General features: G+C 41.8%; 1 protein-coding gene across 1 annotated transcript in view; it reads left to right on the top strand.

The window, feature by feature from the left end:
* Nucleotides 1-20,121, top strand: part of EXOC4 (exocyst complex component 4) — a 940,142-nt gene that overhangs the window by 860,127 nt on the left and 59,894 nt on the right. Inside the window, exons 16-17 of the mRNA XM_001367316.5 lie at nt 5,433-5,611; nt 7,366-7,525. Coding sequence (XP_001367353.2) covers nt 5,433-5,611; nt 7,366-7,525 — 339 coding nt within the window. The remainder of the gene's footprint in view (nt 1-5,432; nt 5,612-7,365; nt 7,526-20,121) is intronic.

Raw genomic sequence — 20,121 nt, forward strand, 5'->3', positions numbered from 1 at the left:
AGTCTTTTTTTTTTTTCAGTATAGGTGTTTATTTCAATAGAGTAGGGAACTCCTGTGTAGGAAAACTCTCTGCCCATATGGATCTGCAGCTACTCTGGAATTCAGACGTGTAGAAAATTGACTGGAGCATTGAGAGAGATTGAATGGCATCTTTGTCAGAGGCAGGATTTAAACCCAGACTGACCTGACTCTATCTCAGTATTCACTATACCATTCTCCCTCTTGATCTGGTTTTCTTTCCTTAAGGTTTTTACCCTATATCCTGCCATTTTGTTGTTGTTGTTGTTATTCTCTCTTAGCTTTAAGTAAGATATCGGAAGTGTTTCAGAATGGGGTGACCTAACTTTTGGAGTGGAGGAGCTTCTCATTGTGTCTCTAGGATGCCCAGTGGTGTAATCAGATGTTCTCCACAGAATCAAGGAGGCTTCCTGGAGAAGGTGCCACCTAAGTTATGTTACCCAGTCTGCTAGATTTTTCCTGCTTATAAGTACCATCAAATACTGGGTGGAAGAACAGTGGAATTCATCCATATTACTCTTGAATTAGCTTTTATTTTTCATCTTCTCCTTTAGCATGCATGATAGAGAGCAATAGTAGTCTGGGAGTATGGAGCCTTAGGTTTACATGCCTGTCCCGGCTCCTACTAACTCTAGGACCCCTTAACCCCTGTGGATTCTATATCCCTTATCTGCAAAATGGGCATATGTTGATGTGAGTGCTGATATCCACAAATTTGCAAAACAAGTGTTATGTGAGCCCAAAAGCTAGAAGTCTGAGCTGTTAACACCGTCATTGTAATGGCTTGTCTATTTGAGCTTTTAAAAAACAGTGGCATTTCCTATCTTGTTGGTTTGTTTTAAATTCATTTTCTATTAATTTCTAAATTAGCAATTAAATATACCCCTCACTTCTGTGAACAGACCAAATGGAATATGCTTTTGAGGGAAAACCTAACAACTTTCTGATGTGCCAAATTGTAGATTTGCAGAGAGAAGCAAATAGAATACCAAACTAATTACTATCCAAATCCACAGAAGTCAGGTTATTGATGGTGTAAGTGTGTAATATATTTTAAAGCCAGAACTATCTATGTCATGTAGCTAATTCCCAATGGGCATTTTAAAGTCATTGAGGTAGGTCATTAACTCCTCGGTGTCTGTCCCTCCCCTTCATTTCTCCACGTTCTGACAATAATAACCATAACATTGAAACCATTTCATCTAAAGCTTGTTTGAGTTGCTGCAGGGGCACTTAGAGCTAGAGGAAAGGGAAATTAGAATGTGACCACATTAGAATATTTTGAACTCTAGAATCTGGGAAGGAATTTCTCCCTTTCTTCATCTGTCACTAGGCAAGATACTCGATGTCATTATCCCTTAGATCCCCCCAACTATGGGAGATCACAAGCTTTCCCAAAGCTTTAGTAGCAGTCAGAGAAGAGAACCAAGAATCTGAAGACCTGCGTCATGATAATCGTAGGCATGCCATTTACATTCTTTTTGGTCCATATTCCCAATCTATAAAATGGGAACAATAATGCCAGTGCTATATGAGTCTAGGAGATATGGCAAATAATAAAGCACTTTGACTCAGTGGTTTGAAAGCAAAGCCAACAGACAAGCCTGGCTTCAAATCTAACCTCATATACTTCCTAGCAATGTGACCCTTGGCAAATTACTTAACTACACTGTCTAGCCCTTACCACTTTTATACCTTGGAATCAGTACACAATATTGACTCTAAGACAGAAGGTAAGGGTTTGAAAAAAAAAAGAAAGATATGGTCAAATTATGATTGTTATTATTTGTTTTTTCAAGAACTTGAAGAAATATCTTCTCTTTGAGAAATCCTAAAATTTCCTCTTTCCTAGGATTGTTTAAAAGGAGTAGAGGTATTTTGAAGCCCTTAAGTATGTTGTGATTTTTCTTAGACATAAGAGACATGATTCAGGGAACCTTAAAGCTATTGTTAAACATTTGAAGGAAACAAAGAAAAAGAAATTAGATTTAATGCTAATGGGCAGGTTCAGGTCCAATGAATGGGATTTGCATGGAGACATTTTGACTTGGTGCCATAAAAATGTCTTCAGAAGTCATAACTGTAACAAAGAATGGGCTATCCCAATGAACAGTAAATTGCTTACCCTTTGAGCCCATAAACAGAAACTATACAGTCTTTTGTCTGGAACATGGAGGATATCTGTTGGACCTTTGAATTAACCAGTCTCTGAGATCCCTTTAAATTCTGATGTTCCGTGATGCCTTAAAGGCTCCATCAGGGAACGGTATAAACTGAAAGAATTTTATACTCATGCCCTTCCATGACTTTCAGGAACTACTGTTGATGTTTAGACTCAATAGGACCCTGAATCTCAAGATTGTGGGAGGCATAATAAAATCATATGCAGAAAGATTCTAGACGAAAAATAAAATTCAAGGTATTATTACTGGGTTGCATGTGTGGTTTTTTAAAATGTTAAAATAAGGGACATTATGAAGAACCTTAGAATGGCAAATGATGTCTTCTATTAATGAAAATACTATTATTTCCAATATATTAAGAAAAGGTTTCAAAAAAGAAGAAATTTTAAATGGAGTCTATTTAATATTGATTCATTAAGATGAGGATTTTGAAATATAGATATTAAATAATAAGAATTTAATGATGTTATGGTGAAGGAGAGAGAACATGTGCTAGTTTGGGTATCAGTTGCATCAGTGATCTCAGCTTTGGCTCAGGGTTTAAAATTTACCATGACCAGGACAGCTAGATAACTCGGTGGATAAAAAGACAGTCCTGGAGAAGTGGGTTCTGGTTCCAAATCTGACCTCAGACACTTCTTAGCTGTGCAACCCTGGTTATGTTACTTAACCCCCGTTGCCTAACCCTTACTGCTCTTCTAATTTGGAACCAATACTTAGTATTGATTCTAAGACAGAAGTTAAGGTTGTTGGGGTTTTTTTTGTTTTATTTATAATTTAGTGTTAGTGCTGTTCCCACCATTTCTTTGAAGCCCACATGGAAATCTGTGGTTGAATGGAAAAGAATGTTGGACCTCAAGTCAGAGGACTTGAGTTCCTGCTACTTACTAAATAGGGCAAATACCCAGACTCTTTTTACTTAAGTTTCCTCACCCATAAATTAGATTTGATGGCCTCTGAGGTCCAATTCAGAGTTAAATTCTGATTCTAAGTAGGAGAAAAAAATGAATTACAGAAACAAAAAATAGTATTAAAGAAGGCAAGGGAGCAGTAGGGTCCTGAAGAAGCCATTGGGGTTTCCAAAATGGCACCAGGAATGAAGTCAAATATTGTTCATAGCTTAAAGTGTCAGGAAGGAGAGGCTAAAGAAACACCATCTGCCATGTATAATAATGTCAACACTTAAGAATGCTTAAAGGAACCAATTCTTTCCCATGTCATTACCCTAATTGGTTAAAGACAGGACATTTTATGTGATTAAGCTTTAGAATTTAAGAACCAAAAGTGATATTCAAGCTCATCTAATCCAACTCCATCACTTTTCACATATGGGAAGATCTCCTAGAAAAATGAAATGAGGCACCCATGGGCATCATAAGAACTTAGAATTATAAAATATTTTAAGGTTTACAAACTCTTTTTCTCATAACAACCTCATGTGATTACTATCATAAGACTTGTCCCCATTTTAAAGATGAAGAAACTAAGATCAAAGAACAGGTATGACTCAGGCATGGTTCCATAGTGAGTATCTATATGTTCAATCTAAGATTTGGACCCTGATTTAACACTCTTTATTGCACATGCTCTTTTTTATTGAATTATAAAGTGAGCTTCCAAGAAAAAAATGCTATATTCAGTGAAGTATCTAGCACAGTTATAGGCACATAAATAGGTGTTTAATTAATAACTGATTCAATGACTTCAGTGAATTAAAAGTCATCTGGTTTGAACTGAGAGCCAAATAATATTCAACAGGTACCATTTTTTTGAGATTCAAAAAAAGAAATCTACACGTGGGACTCCTATCTTCATATCATTCAGTACACATAAGGTAGACACAGAAATCCAGAGAGGCTGGGATCACAACTGGCCATCATAATAAAGATTTACTGTGTGGCTCTCTTTTGCCAATTATGCCCTAAGAAACCTAGACTACACGTAGGCCCTATCCTCCAGGAATGGACACTCCAGTGAGGAATCTCAAAGTAGCCTGATTTTTTTTTACCTTTCTCCATGAAACAACATACTCCAGAAAATTAGGAGAACTTCAAATACCAAAAAATGCAGTCCTGCTCCAAGTCGTTTTATAGTCATGGTTCTCATTATTCCGTAGCATAGTTAAAGTTCAAACCAGAAAGCCTTCACAAAAGCCAACAGGTTCTAATGAGTTGGAGGACCCAGCGGAAAAACATTTGACATTTTACCTGAGAAACCATAGGTCACATTTAATCACAGGGAGGTCCCTCTTCCACAGTTTAGGGGATAGGCAAATGACACCCTAATTATTAAGAGACATTGCAGAGAGATTAGAAATCGTTGGGGTTTCTTCCCATTTGACCTACGGAAGAGAAATAGGAACTTGCCATTTGAGTCTAGATGCCAAGAATGTCACCTCTATCAGCTGTTTCCTGTCACCATCAGGAGGCCTTTAAGTGGGTGCCACAGCAACGGCCTAAGTGCGCACTTTCTGAAAATCAACCCTCACGCTGTGCAATCAGCAGTGTTTTCAGAAAGCCTTAATGCCAAAGTCGTGTTGAGGTCAGCAGCAGCTTGCCTGTGTTAGAAAATTGCACAGCATTTCCCTTGTGAAGTCGACACTTCTTTGGGACCGTATTAATGCCCTTTCACAAGACTAATCACTCGAAGACCAGCCGATACCTCAAAATGTCATGTAGTTTTCCTCAGGGAAGCAACAGGCCTTTTATTTTAAATTCTTACCATGTAGAGCCAGGACTATCTATCCGAGGCTGAATATGATTAGCTTAGGCTAGTGGTCAGCTCTGCAGTGTATCGTGGTCTAGCCTTGGAGTCTTCATCTAGAACTTCATGGTTTTCTTTGCCACACATTCCTCAAGTTCCAAGAGCAGGAAGCGCTGGGCAGTTGGGGGAAAGGATCTGATCAGATTTGAACCCAGCCCCTCGTGGGGTGCATGCCCAGCTTTCTATCTGCTGAGCCACCTAGCTCCTCCTAGTAATAGGCTTTGGCAATGAGTTTCAGTTTTTCACCTGTCTGTAAGTTAGTTGTGTTTCTGGCCAAAAGATAAAGTGGTATTGGTTTGGGGAAGGGAGGGACGGTGGTTAGTGCTGGTGTTTTGTTTTTAAGTCATATAAAATTTATTAGCCTTCACAGTTATCGAAGCAGTTAAGTATTTTAAAAGCGACACAGAAATCATTATTTTCTCCAGTAAAACCTGACATTGACAATGTACCTGTTTTTTTTTTTCCCAGAGTTCACTGTTTTCACTATCTCATCCCTCTGGCAAAGCAAGGGAATTATGCCATCGTCGCTAATGTGGAAAGTATGGACTATGACCCTCTGGTGGTGCGACTTAATAAAGACATAAGTGGCATTGAAGAGGCCATGAGTGCCAGTCTCCAGCAGCACAAGTTCCAGTATATCTTTGAAGGTCAGATCTTTGCCCATGAGATGGGAAAGAGGGATCGGAGTGGTACACAGCTCTGGCCTAAACAGGAAGCTGTTGGGGAAAGCTTTCATTCTTGTATTGTCGGAGAGGCAAATATTATTCTGTGTGTGTGCGTGTGTGTGCTAAGGTAGACCAAAGTGTGGTTGCCATCTGCTCCTGGTGGCTAAAGCGGTTTCATCAAACCGGGCAGATGGCAGCCCTGCTGCCTCCATCCTGCTCTCTTCCTGAGGCCCAGGTACGCGTGGGGAATGGGCCTGACTTGATTCACGCCAAACGGAAGGGAAATCCTGATAGATTCCTCACCGATCTCATTGGCTGTAAAAATCCCCTCTGCTGTGAGTGCCGCCTTCCCAGAGGCCATCGTCTTCTGAGGAGAGCCTCGGATGGGCGGGCTTCCCTCGGGACATCCAGGCCCTTTGCCTTGAGCCCGTCCTGTCGGTTCATGGAGGGCGCTGGGGAGGGCTGTGTCTGCTGCCTCACCAGGTAGCCAATTTCCGTGAACGTCGGGATCCAAAGGAGTGCAATCACATGAAGCTGGGAAGAAAGTAGCCCTGCATGTGGCTGTCCCTCCTGTGTTGACCTCTGCGTCTTCTAACAGAATTTGACTTTAAAATGATTCTTGTTTTCCCTTTGACTTCCATCATTAATTAGAGATTGCTTCCCACGGGAAAATCCCTCAGTGGGCTAAGTAGAAAGCCCAGTAATGAGAGGCAGGCAGAGTATGATGAGCTTAATACGGTGGCCGGCTCTAGAATATCGCCAGCCCTGTAGAGACCGTCAAGCTCACCAGGAGCAGGGAGAGGGCTCAGGGCATAGAGGATCGGACCTGGGGGACCCGGGTCCGTCCCAAGTCACTTAACTCCAGGCGCCTCGCCCTTGCTGCTCGTCTACAGGACTGATTCTGGGACCAAAGGCACAAATTTAGAAAGAAAGAAACGGCTCACTCATGAAACATCGTGCTAGAGCCGTGGCTCGGCTGTCCCAGTGAGCTGGCTGGGAGAGCCCGTGCAGGACTCTGAACAGGTCCCGGAAAGCCAGACGCCCCAACGGGAGGCACGCGGGCCCTGCGCGGTCTCCAGGCCTCCACTCCGTCTGTGTTCAGTCCGTGGATTTATTGTTTCCAGAGACAAATGTTCTTACTGTGATTATCGCTAGCAGTAAATATGCCCAGCCAAAGGGTCCATGATATAGTAGGGATGCGCGGCAGTCTTCCAGCTCTAGCCGATCCCGGGCTGCTCGTCGGGCCTGCTTTCAGCTGCTTCCTTTCTGAGCGTGGGGGGAGGGGAGACCACCCCACCCCCTCTGGTGCGCCCACTTACTCCATGACAGCGCAGGCTCCCGCCCCATCTGCTGTCGCACAAGGAGGCTCTGTATTCGCGGAGCTCTGGGCCAGTTGACAAAGATCGAGGAGAAGAGTCAGAAGGCGTAGGCTGGCCACCTTCATGCGTCCCTTCTTAGCTCTTCTCTTTCCAAATGGACACCAGAACCCTCTAGAAAGAGGCTGGTTTCTCTTTCATCAGTTCTGTGGATGGAAGGCTAGACCGAGGGCCGGAAAGGACCCCAAGAGGGCATGTAATCCAACTCCTCATCTTACAGTTGAAGACACTGAGGCCCGGGGATTGGCCTCGGGTCGCCTAGGTGGGGAGGGTCTGCCCGGACGCGTCCGGTGGCGCTGGGAGGAGGAGCGGCGGTGCCCCTTCTCTGCCTCATTCCCCGTCCCTGCTTTCTTCCCCTAGGCCTGGGCCACTTGATTTCCTGCATCTTGATCAATGGCGCCCAGTACTTCCGGCGTATCAGCGAGTCTGGCATCAAGAAGATGTGCCGCAACATCTTTGTGCTTCAGCAGAATTTGACCAACATCACCATGTCGCGAGAGGCAGACCTGGACTTTGCAAGGTAAGGGGGGAGCCTGGGGGGGCGTGTGAGCGCGCAGGGCACACGGGATCTCCCTGCCAGGCCCATGCGATGGTGCGGAGCCGAAGGGCCGAGAACCCCGCCGTGTGTCCGTCTCTTTCTCGATGTGTAAGACCCGGGGTGCACCGCTCAGACAAAACCGTGCCTGGCCGGAGAGCAGAGAGCGAGCGGGTGCCCTTCCTGGAGGACAAGCCCTTGTTGGACTGGACCTGGGACGCCCTCACGGGGAAGCTCCTGCCACTGACACACAGTAGTGCTTGCTCTACAACAGGAGCCTTCTCCAGGCGTGTGAATAACAATCGTGGAGAATAGTCATAATAGCTAGCATTTATATGGTGCCTACTGTATACCAAGCTCTGGGCTGAGGGCTTTAGAAAGGTTATCTTCTTTGGTCTTCACAACAACCCTGAGAGTCCCATTATTATCCTATTATTATTATTGTCCTAGTATTACCCTATTGTTATCATCCCCGTTTTACAGACGGAGAAACTGAGACCAACAGAGGTTGAGTGACTTGTGCAAGGTCTCAGTGCTATTAAGGGCATGGGGTAGGATTTGAACCCGTCTTCCTGACTTTGGGCCCAGTGCTCTCTCTATACTCTGCCACCACTTACCTAGAGTCCCACGGTCAGTATGTATCACAGGCAGCATTTGAACCCAGGCCTTCTTGACTCTCAGTCCAGAGCTGTATCTGCTGCATCATATGGCCTCACAGTAGATAAACATACTATATCCCAACATACACAAAAAGAACCAGATGAAGCTACAAGCTCCATCACTGACATCCAGCATCTGACATTAGTGGTCAAGAAATTGTCTTTTGTTTCTAATATCGACGTCTCTCATTCAGCATGGTGCATTTACTTTGGCATCTATTCATTTGAGCTTCCTAAAGAGCTCAGAAAAGATAGAACATCCTGGAGGTGGATTTTCAAGGGATAAACAAAGTCTCACGTCATAGAGAGTTATTATAACGCTTGGTTTTTATTCTCGGACCCCGGAAGCCTATTCCTCTCCCTCCCTGGCCTCCTTTGTCCTCATATCTCTCCCGTTTCTGTGCGTGTATCATAGACCGAATTAGGTGGAAAGCCTTCCTTGTGCGGATTAGGAAAACCAGGTGTGACTGAATGTTGCATTTATTTGGTCTCTCTTATGGGGAATGATCTCATTATTGAATTAGTCTATTCATAATAACATTGACAAGGGGAAGTTAAGAACATGGAGGCCTGAGGGATGCTGAGAACCATTACTAATTCTCTGTGGAATATAATTCCTAAATTCAATCATCCCTTTTTAAATGATTTTTTTTTCCTTTAGCTCAAATGTTAAGTAAATTAGCATGGTTTTTGGCAGACAGTGTGGGGCCTGAACATGTGCTAACAGCAACTGGCATCTGAGTTAATGAAATGCTGACTGAGCAGTATTTGGGTTCTGAGGTTGGCATCAGTGGCCTCTCCATGGGTGAAGCATTGGCCCAGGCAGTAATTAAATGGCAACTGAGTTTGGCCTTTCCCAGATGTGTTGCGTCCTCCCTGTCTAGGACGGGTCCCGCCATCCTTGCCCCAGCATTCTTCTCTGCTATCTTCTCTGAGCAGATAGGTTGGGGAAGGAAATATGTTGGCATAAGCATCCAGGAGATCCAAGCAGGGGGCACAAGAACTGATCTTGGAGATCTTTTCAGGCTCGGATACGGCCCAGACCTTGATGACTGCTGGCCCAGAGCAGTCTTTCTCTGGAGAGCTTGGGAAGGTCCTCTCTCTTCATACACAGATTGTGATTTGGCCAGTAAGTTCCTCTCCTTTAAGGTGCCGGGCCAGGTTAGGATCTTAGCCTTCTGGATTGCTAAAGCAAGAGTCAGCCTGGGAAAGAGTGGAATTTGGGCTCACGGTGAGCCTCATGATGCGTGCCAACTGTGTGACCAACGCTGGGCAAAATCCCTGGACCTTGGAGAGCCCCGGCCACACTCCAGCCTGTTGAATTTCAGGCCATTTGTTTCTGGGTGTGGTCAAGGAAACGATACTGTCGTTCCCCAGGACCAGAGAGCTAAGCCCATCTCCTCCTTTGTGACCCATGCCAAGAGCCTAACCTCGGTTTACCTCTGTTTTCTCACCTGTAAAAGAGGAATAATAATATCTGCCTCAGAGTTGTAAGGACCAAGCAAGGCCTTGTATTCAAAAGTAAGTCAGAACATGCACAGGAAATACAGATGGTGAGGATTCTCAGCCAGTCAAATCAAGGCTTATTTATTGGTAGAAAATAACAGAATGTGATTTTGTTGTTAGAACCTTGAAGTTATTAACCAGGGATCTAAGAAAGAATTTCTTAGCCCTGAGTATGGGCAAATCTTCATTCTAAACTGACTGAAAACAAGAAATCTTCTCTGGAACTTTTGTTTATCTACACTGCTATGAAGAATAAGAAAGAAATAGAAATATATATGTATATATCTACATACATACATGTATGTATCTATGTATATATAAATATGTATAGATGTACACTGTGTGTATATATATATATATATGTATGCCTGGATGTGTCTGGTTCCATGTTCCATGTTCAGGTTTTTTTTTCTCTTTGCTTCCCTCTGCATCCCCCAATCATGGACACATACCTTTTTATAAACTTGGGTTTTTCCTCCCTTTTGCCATTGCTGAGAGGGGCAGGTTCCACAAAATGTTTCCCGTTAGTTCTGTGGAATTTCAAACTATGTAAGTTAAACCTAACAGCAATACCAAAATATACAAGAATAGGATGTTAGGCATGTGGTTCAGGAGCCCTTAAACAGTAGCTAATCAAGCATGGACAGCATCTGTATTTCCACGGACTCTCTATAGGAATGTTATCTGCAAGCACAGTAATTAATCATTACCTTGCCATGTGTCAAAAAACTTATTTAGCAAGAAGTTGCAAAACTCTCCTAGTTTCCCATTTTTGCTGTTGTTGTTTTAGCTTCATGACCTTGGCCAATAAAAAGGGAAAACTTTTTCAATAACAGCTCTGGAGGCAGAGATCTGGGAGTGTGGAGATCAAGGGGTAGTGGACAGGAAGAGGATGGGACAAGACTTCATGTATTCCCATTTATTCTAGAACTATCAGGATAAATTCTATGATAATTAAGATGCTACTGTGAATTCTTTGGGAATGTTTGCAGCATTTGTGACTATGATGGATAGGTTTCTCATTTTTAGTTGTTTGTTTCATTTTTTACACACCAGTGCCATCATTTAAACTGTGATCAGGAAGATAAACTCCAAGTGAACAAAGGGTCCAAAGCACCTGGCAGCACTACTGAAATAAGAGTGTGGACCACTCTCCCCCCATCCCTGGTTTTTATGCTAATGGTCACTTAAGTCTTGACATGGGTTTGGCCTCTTTGACCCTGCTGCTGAATTCTACACTTGGAAGAATGGTTTGTCCTGGGAAATCACTGCAGATTAACTAGAAAGCCAAAGGGCTTGATCAGCCTGCTCTGTAATTCCTTTCATCGGACACTATCTTAGCCAGAGCTATGATGTGATTTTCTAAATGTAATTCACAGAAGTATTGACAGGACCTGAATGTTCAATATTCTTGCATTAACTGGAAGAAGTTCATGTTGGCCTTCAAGCCCTCATATATATTGCATGGCAATGTTTAACCAAGCTACTATGACTCTACATGATTTTTAGACAAAGGCAAGATAAGTAGCCTAGAATTTCCTCTCAGTACACCACACTGCCCTTCATGTGCCTGGTAACCGAATCCTCTCCATAGTATAGTTACATTTCCTTAATTTTGTTTCTCCCTACTCTAATTCCAATGCGTTTTTCTCCCAAGTGATCTCTGCAGAGACCATGTGCTTTAATGGAAAGATTATCTTTGTGACCTTGGGTCAGTCACTAAACCTATAAGGGCCATAGTTTCTACATCTATAATACGAAGATTGGATCAGGTGATAGCTAATAAAAGATATTACATTCCCACCCATCTATCACTGGGTTGTTGGTCTTCTCTCTTCAGCCTAGCATTTATCAGATCATTGCAAGTAAAGCCATGGGTGTTAGAAATTCTGAACCAATGAAGCAGAGCAGTACTAATTTATTATAAAATCATCCTTGTAACTTGGAAGGGAAAATATTTTACTTTTTTTTTTTTTTAGTAATACTGTCTCTTCCAAATACCCCCCACCCGTTCCCTAAAGAAACTTACCTTGAAATGTAGAAGAACCAGTTAAGCAAAACTGATGCACTGACCATGCCTTTCAGTCTGCCGTTCCTTAACTAGTCTACTAACCTCTCTTGAGGAGAATATTTGTGACATAAATCCTGTGAAGACAGGATCAGTTATAGCATTTCTTCTGAATTCCAATGTCTTTTTGTGTTTTTCTCCTCCACATTTAAAGAGGTGGAGAGGGGGGAGAGGAAGAGACAGAGAGAGAGAGAGAGAGAGAGAGAGAGAGAGAGAGAGAGAGAGAGAGAGAGAGAGAGAGAGAAGGGGGGGGATTGTCCTTTTGATTCTAATTATTTTATCAGTTCACACAAGGATTGCCAAATTTTTCTAAATAAGGAAAATATTTAAAGAAATTTTATTGATACATTTCCTTTTCTTCCATATAGGCCTTCAATGAAGTGACAGTTGATTTATGTTGTTGTCTCAGTGGGAATCTCAACTGCACATCTGCATTAGAGCCCAGATGCAAAGTAGATAGGAGATATGTATGCAGTTAGACTAAGGAGGTTCTCAAAGTGTGATTTGCAAAATGCTAAATTTGTAGTGTTACCCTTCAACTTGAATAAGTTTTGGGAGTTGGACAGAAGCTATTATGTTCCTAGCAACACAGACCTTTGTAACATGCTTCCCCCAAACATAGTCACCCTTTTTTCCATATACGTGTCCAGTGAATCTCTTGAATTTCTGTTATTTCAGAAGTGAAATAACCCTCTGCTTTTAATTTTAAGTAATAAACAGCCTCTATTCCTATATCATCAAATTCTATGAAAAATATTCAATTGAATTTGATCACTGGTAAAATTCTGTAACAAATTATTAAAGGAATGGTTAATAAACACATTGACAAAGAAAGTGTTCATAATAACTAATGTGATTTCTTCTAGATTAATTTAATTCCTTTTCCAAAAGGGTTACTAAACTGCTAGATTCTTTGGAGAAATATTGGAAGTATAGCTTACGTAGACTTCTCAAAACATTTGCTAGTCTCTCTTGCCACTCCTATAGAAAAGCTAGAGAACTTTTAGCTAGATGATCATACAATTGGGTAGGTTAAATTTCCAGTCTCAAAAGGTGATCTTTGTTGGTTCTATGGCATCTTGAAAAGAGAATTCCAATAGAGCACCCAAGAGATCTATGCTTAGCCTCATGTTATGAATATTTTTATCAGTCTGGAATTAAGGCATAATTGAGATGCTTGCCAACTTTGGAAATAATATCAATCTGGTAGTGGATGACAAAATCAGTATTCAGAAAATTCTGGGCAAGTAAGAACATTGGGCTTAATATAATAAGATGGAATCTAATATGGACTAATGTAAAGTCTTATCCTTAAAGTTCAAAAGATCAACTTCAACAATATAAAAAGTGAGAAGTGTGATGAGACAGCACTTTGCCTGAAAAATTACAGAGGTTTAAGTGAACTGCATATTCAATATGAATCTGGAATATAAAAGCTATCACATGACCCACCTTAGCATTCATTAAGAGGAGCATAGTTTCTAGGGCTAGAAAGATAATAGTACCACTAATCTGCCTTGGCCAGATCCCCTGGAGTAGAAAATTGTTTTCAGCTATGGTTGCCCAATTTTAGAAAAGACATTGCTAAGCTGGAGCGCATTTAGAGTAGGACCACCTGGTAATGAAAACTCCTAAGGTATTGCCTTATAAAGATCTTACATTGAGCTTGAGGACAAGGACACTATTGGGAATATTTGTTGTTTAGCCGATTTTCATTTGGGTCCAACTCTTTGTGGGGGTAGGGAATATATGATGTATTTGAAGATCTGCCATGTGGAAGAATGACCAGACTCATTGGCTTAGCTCAAAAAGGCAAAGCTAGGAGCAAGTGGATTGGAGAACCTAAAAAGAAGCAAATTTTAGGAAACACAAAGTTAAACTTGCTCACAATCAGAGCTATTTGAAAGTGAAATGGATTGACTCTTGTGACTGTAGTTTTCCCCTTCCCTGAAGTCTTTGATCAAAGGTTGGATGGCCACTCGTCATGTGTGTTTTTGAGGGGAATTCTGGTTCAGATACATGTTGGATTAAGTGGATTCTGAAGTCCTTTCCAACCAGGAACTTCTGGAACTCTTCCTGTGTTTGTCTGTGTCTTTACCATCCACAACTTGGCAGTGACAAAGGGGGAAAAGCCTTATGACAGCTAGAGGGAACACTCAAGTTGGACTGTCCCCTCAGGGGTGCTGGTTGAAGGAGGGAGAATCATGGCTCTTCCATGAATTAATGATCTCTTCAAAGCTCAACATTAAGAAGATTAAGGTTATATTTTAGGATAGTATAACAACATGGAGTTGAAAATCAGAGACTGAAATAATAGCAGCTCACGTGTGTAACAAACACCTTTAGGTCTACAAAAGTGTTTTCCTCACAACAAACTACCTTTAAACCAGGTAGTAAATCCAAAGAAGTGTCCCAGTGATGTTTCCATATTAGGCAGGAAATTTGTATGGGAAATATATGACCCTTATGAACCTTTTCCCCTTTTCTGAGCTCCAAGCTACACAAAGAGCCCCTCACTTGTTCATTTGCCCATGCTGGTATCCACACTGCATTTAGAGAGGATTCTTTCTGTTACCCAAAGAGTGGTTTTTGCTTATCATCAATCCCCTCCTGCCTTTCTTCTTATCTCCACAATCCCTCACCCCAGTCCCACTCCCACACCATTGCTCTCTGCGCCTAACTTGTAAACCAAAAATTCTGCACAAGCAGCTTGGGAAGTTCTTCCGTGTGGTCCAAAGGAGACATTTTTTTTTCCAGGAAAAAATCATTTCTAAGAATCTGAATGCCAACATAGCTGTATAACCCAAATAATATCCAAATAATATTTCCATATATTTATGTAGCACCTTGCTTCATCAGTCACAAGTGTTCTCTTATTCCTTCCTTAAACTTTCCATGTGAGGCAAAAAGGTTATATGCCTTCCCAAAGGTTACAGTCAATTGCAAAGCCAAATGGAAATTTCAGGTTTCTAGACATAAAACAGTGCTTTATCTTAGGCTATATAATCTCCCCTGGGTGCAGAGTTCTCTCTGACAAAGCCAAGAACGGCAAATTTCTCCCAGAAGGAGCCTTCAGGAAGATCTATTTCCCATATCCTTTTGGTCCTAAGATTATTGCTTTCATTTTCTGCAAGATAGATTCCAGTTTTCCTACTTGGATTGACCAGCCTGCAATGTGATTGAGAGGGATTAGCGATAACATGCTGCCATCTACTGGAATCCCTTCACAGAAGTCTAGCATAATGAATCTTCCAGGATTCTTCCTTAGATTCAGAGAAAAGTGTAGGCATTGCCTCTGAGTTAAGCTTCAGGGGTGACTTTGTTGAAAAGGAGAAATGCCTCCAAGGGAAAAGAATCTCTCTTTTTTTTTTTTTAACAAATTATTTGAGCATTGAACACAGGAGAGCCTTATACAGACGTTTCCTCGTACATTTTTTGCCAGAATGCTATTCTGTCACCCACCCAATCAATTAATTAACATTTATTAGGCACCCACAAAAGGCAGTCCCAGCCCTCAACCAGCTGTAATTTCTCCCGCTATTCTGGGTTCTCCCACCCCAAAGACAAACACACCTTCCCAGGGACCTCTAGCAGTACCATGATATTCTGAGGCTTTTGATCCTTGATTGTTTCTGTGTGGGTTTGTGAATATTTTGTTTTTTATTGTTTTTTGTCTTATTGTGTCAGAGACTGGGATAACCTCAAAAACTAATGTTGCTGCTACTTTCCAACAACGCCACTAGAAAATCTGTATGATCTGTGGTTATGATATCTGGCACATAGTATACATGAATAGATGTTTTTTCCTTCCTTCCTTTCTTCCTTCTTTCCTTCCTTCTTATCTGTTCTAATTAATAAGCCATACATCCTATCAGATGAAAAAGAATCATAGACTCTTAGAATCTGCAAGATTCTACCTTAGTGGTCTTCTCACCCAGCTGCCTTTTAGATAAATAAATCAAAGCCGAATTCATTCATTTTCACCCTAAACCTTAATTTTCCTCTTTCTGACTCTACTGTTCTTTCAGTCACCCAGAATCCCAGTTCCTGACTCTCATATCCAGATCTTGTCAATCTTCCATCCATATATCTTGCATTCATCTCCTTCTCTATACTCTTTCTGCAGTCACCCTAGTTGAGGCCCTCATTACCTCTCGCCAAGACTATTGCAGTTCTCTTGTCAAGTCTTCAGACTATTCTCAACTCCTCTTCAACCCCCTGCCTGGATGCCCTCCTCCTCCCCTTGCCTACATACCCATCGCCATCTCTAGGCCCAGGTTTAAGGCTTACCTACTCCATGAAGCCATTTTTGAGCATGTTAATCCATACTGTCATCTCTCTTTTCTGTTTTTTTTCCCCCATTTCTAGAGGAAATATACTTGAAATTTTTTTAAGGAATTTGCTATTCTTCCTCTGAACTATCTCTGCTGTGTGTCTGTCTTCTCTTCATTTCCAGTACCTGCACACTAGTTCAGACCCTCATTGGCTCCCCCCTGGACTAGAACAATAGTCCCCTAATTAGGCTCTCTGCCTCCGGTCACAACCCCCTTTAATCTGCTCTAATCAATTTTAGGAACTCCTTCCAGAGCAACCATGAAGAGCACAGCTCTGACCACATGTGTCTTAACCCTCCCCATCCCAGTCACGCCACACTTCTTGTGATCCTCGGGATAACGTACAGAATCCTCGACCTCTCATTCAAATCCCTCCACAATCGACCCCAACCTGTCCCGATGACCTCACCCTCACTAGTCCCCCTCGTGCCCTCTGTCCAGCCAGAGGCCGTACTCGATGTTCCCAGGTTAACAGGGAATAGGCTGGGTATCCCCAAGTCAGGAGGGTGAGTCTCACAGATCTTCCTCCAGGTCAAGACAGCTCCAGGAAGACAGGTTCCTCCTGTAGGGGTCGGCCCACCTGCTTAGAAATGACTGTCCTCTCCATGCTGACAAAGTCAAGACCATGGTGTATTGGTATAGATCTGGTTCCTGTTCTGCCTAGTTTCCTTTAATTAAAATGTGCTTTTATTTTTCAATTAAGAACTTGGCTCTAAAACATTTCCATTTTCTTTCTTTCGTTTCTTTTGTATGTATCTAGTTTGCTCCCTGCCCTACCCTCCTCCATCCTTGGTTTCTATTGAGTTCTGATCTCTATGCTATGTGAATTAGGCTTAATTAACAGTTTTGCAACATTAACCAACAGTCCTAACCATTAAGGATTTTTTTTAACTGCCTATGCCCTAGATTGCTTTCTTAGGAGTAGAGCCTCAGGCTCCCTTTCAACCTTCGGACTAAGAGCAGTGGCCTTCAGACCCAGCATCATGGCCCAGGAACTACACAGGGAACCAGAAAGAGCAAGTAATTTCCACCCCCAGGTGCCTGCCCTCGAATCTTTGTTTAGTAAAAGAGTCAAAAACAAACCTTGAGTTCTCTTTACCAAATGTTAGGCCTTTCCTCCTTTAGTCTACTCTCTTTTGTCCTGGCTTCCACTTGTTCCTTTTTCTCCTACTCATGTGAGAACAGAAATTCTTATGCAGTTTGACTATTAGACCATTAACTAAACCCCAAAGTGCCTTTCTGCAATGAATTTACCCATTCCTCATAAAAACCTGCCAGGATAAGTCTGTATCATTATTCTTAGTTTAAAGATGGAGAACATCAAGCAGAAAAGAGTTGAGCCTGAGAGTTCTTTGTGGATTGTACCTTCTCATTATTTTGTAAAGTTTGATTACCAAGTGTCTGTCTTAGAGATATTCAATGATAGGAACAGGTCGGTATGACAGTGGATTGAGCGTGGAGAAGTGCGATCCTGAGCTCAAATCTGGTCTCAGATACTTCCTAACCGTGTGACCCTGGACAGGTCACTTAACCCCAAATGCCTAGTCCTTACCACTCTTAGATGATACTTAACATAGATTCTAAGACTAAAGGTCATGGTGTAAAGATTAAAATTAACCTCCAATACTCTACGTATTCTATTTAATACTATTTATTAAATTCAGCTTGAAGCAAAGGGAAAGTGAAAGCTAGAGAAACCAAGCGAGCTACTCCCTGCCTCCATGTGGCTCCAGCCAGAGAGCAAGAGAGCCAAAGAGTGGCCAAAAATGACACACATAAACAAAAAGGCAAAGGGAATTGTGGGAATTAGAGTCATTAATACAAAGATTTAAAAAAAGGAAGAGAATTGATACTCAGTGATGAGTCTTTACCACTAACAACCTATGTGAAATTAGGTAAAGAACGTCATCAGAGGGTCAGGGCTAGCATAAGGGCATGATGGAGCCAACTCAAGCCTGGCTCCTGAGAACCAGTTAGTTCAATTTCTCATGTGAGCATTTACCCCTTGGAAATTGGCAGCTACAAATCAGGCCTTGATTTATTGTTTTCTTGATTTAGACTTAAGAACATGATAGAGAAAAATGATAATGCGAGATTAAACTTAAAAGTATGTCATTCATACATTTTTCTTTCAGGGACCTGGTTGTAAAATATTTATAAGCATGCCACTGGCTAGAAATAATCAGTAAGCACTTATTATATACATCTTGTGTCCCAAGTGGAGTTCTAGAAGAGATCTTAAGGATCAATATGGGAAAGCAGAAAGAACAATGAATTTGAAATCGGGAGATCTGAGTGTGAATTCTGGCTTTGCTACTTATTAGCTGAGAAATCACTCATCTTTTTCCATGTCCTGATCCACAAAGGGGGGATAAAAATACTGTAGCTCACAAGATTGTTGTATAAAGAGCTAACATAAATCAAAGCTCTCCATAAAAGGAGGAGGAGGTTAGACTAGATGAGTTCTAAGGTCTCTCTGAACTCTCAGATTCTGGTATTCTATGAGAATAATCGTCACTTCACTCATGTTTTCTCACAAAGTAGTATATGGAACTAAATAGGAATCTTCAGAATTATGGAACTCAGCCTTCAGAAACAAGCACAGGGAGAAAATAAGGAAATTGTCCACAAACAGACTCCAGAAAGACAGTATAGCAGGGAGTTCTTGGCAGTATATAAGTCCTACTCCTCTCTGTGAGGCAACTAGGGGGTGCAGTGAATAAAGTCCCAGCTCTGAAGTCAGGAACACCCAACTTCTTGAGTTCAGATCTGGCCTCAGGCACTTCCTACCTGTGTGACTCTAGGCAAATCATCTAACCCTATTTGCCTCAGTTTCCTCATCTGTAAAACAAACTGGAGAAGAAAACAGCAAACCACTCCAGTATCTTTTCCAAGAAAAGCACAAAAGGGGTCACAAAGAGTCAGACACGACTGAAACAGCTGAACAACAACACTCCCCTGCATGTTGCCTGTATCAGGCTCTCACTGTGCTCTCAGAGACCAGAGACAGAAAGGAACCTGCTAACACCTGTACGTAACCCATGTAACTTTTTTCTTTGGCAGTGAGCAATAGTTAGAAAAATATATAATGGCAGGCACCTAAAAATGTAAATGTCAAGTCGGCGGTGGTTCTTCATTTCTTTTGTCACGCTGCAGTTTTCCGATTGATGGAGAGGTTTTATTCAGAACAGCCATTTCAGTTTTTCCTGGAGGCACTCTTAATCTTTGGGCTTTAACCTTTAAAGATGCAGGCTTTTGGTTGCAGCAGTAATGATTTTCACTGCCTGGCATCTCCATATTTGGATTCCTCCAGAGAAATGCAGGGCTTCCATTTTTTTTTTTAACCAGAGATGGAGGAAAACAAGAAAAACTAAGAGGGGAGTGGGAGGGGCAGAGCTGATTGACTTTTCTCTGGATATGTTCCGCAGGGGCGTTGGAGAGAAGGGGAATCAATGGGTTGAACTTTCCAACAGGCATTAAAACTGCTTCTCCTTTAGGCAATACACTTCACAAAGATGCTGATTACACATTTTGGGGTGTCAGGAGGCAGAGGGAGAAGGGAGAGGTGGAGGAACCTTAGTGATTAGAGAGCATTTTCATCCACAGCATTAAAGGCTTGGTGATATATTTGAACAGAAATTAATTACAAGCCACTTTCCCATTTCTCCCTTAGGTGACAGTCTTCTGCTGATGCGTGCTGCAGAGAAAATAATAATAGGTTTCAAATGTTTATAAAAAATATGAAGTAATTATTTTTGGTATAAATCAGTCATTCCAAGCCCCAGCCCCCTCTCATGTCCTCTCAGTATGTGTCTGTCTATCCCTCTTTGTTAACATTAATTAAACGCTGTAGAAGGAATTCTATTTTGCTGTATGAGAAGTTTTACTTCTCAACTTCTTGGTTTCACATTTCTTCCTGGGATACAACCACAGAGATGATAACTGCATGAAACAGATACTCAAACAAGGGTAACACATACCAGCCAGAGAAATACATGGTTTAGTTCAGGTATG

The sequence above is a fragment of the Monodelphis domestica genome, chromosome 5, assembly GCF_027887165.1.
Source record: "Monodelphis domestica isolate mMonDom1 chromosome 5, mMonDom1.pri, whole genome shotgun sequence".
In the NCBI taxonomy this organism is placed as follows: domain Eukaryota; kingdom Metazoa; phylum Chordata; class Mammalia; order Didelphimorphia; family Didelphidae; genus Monodelphis; species Monodelphis domestica.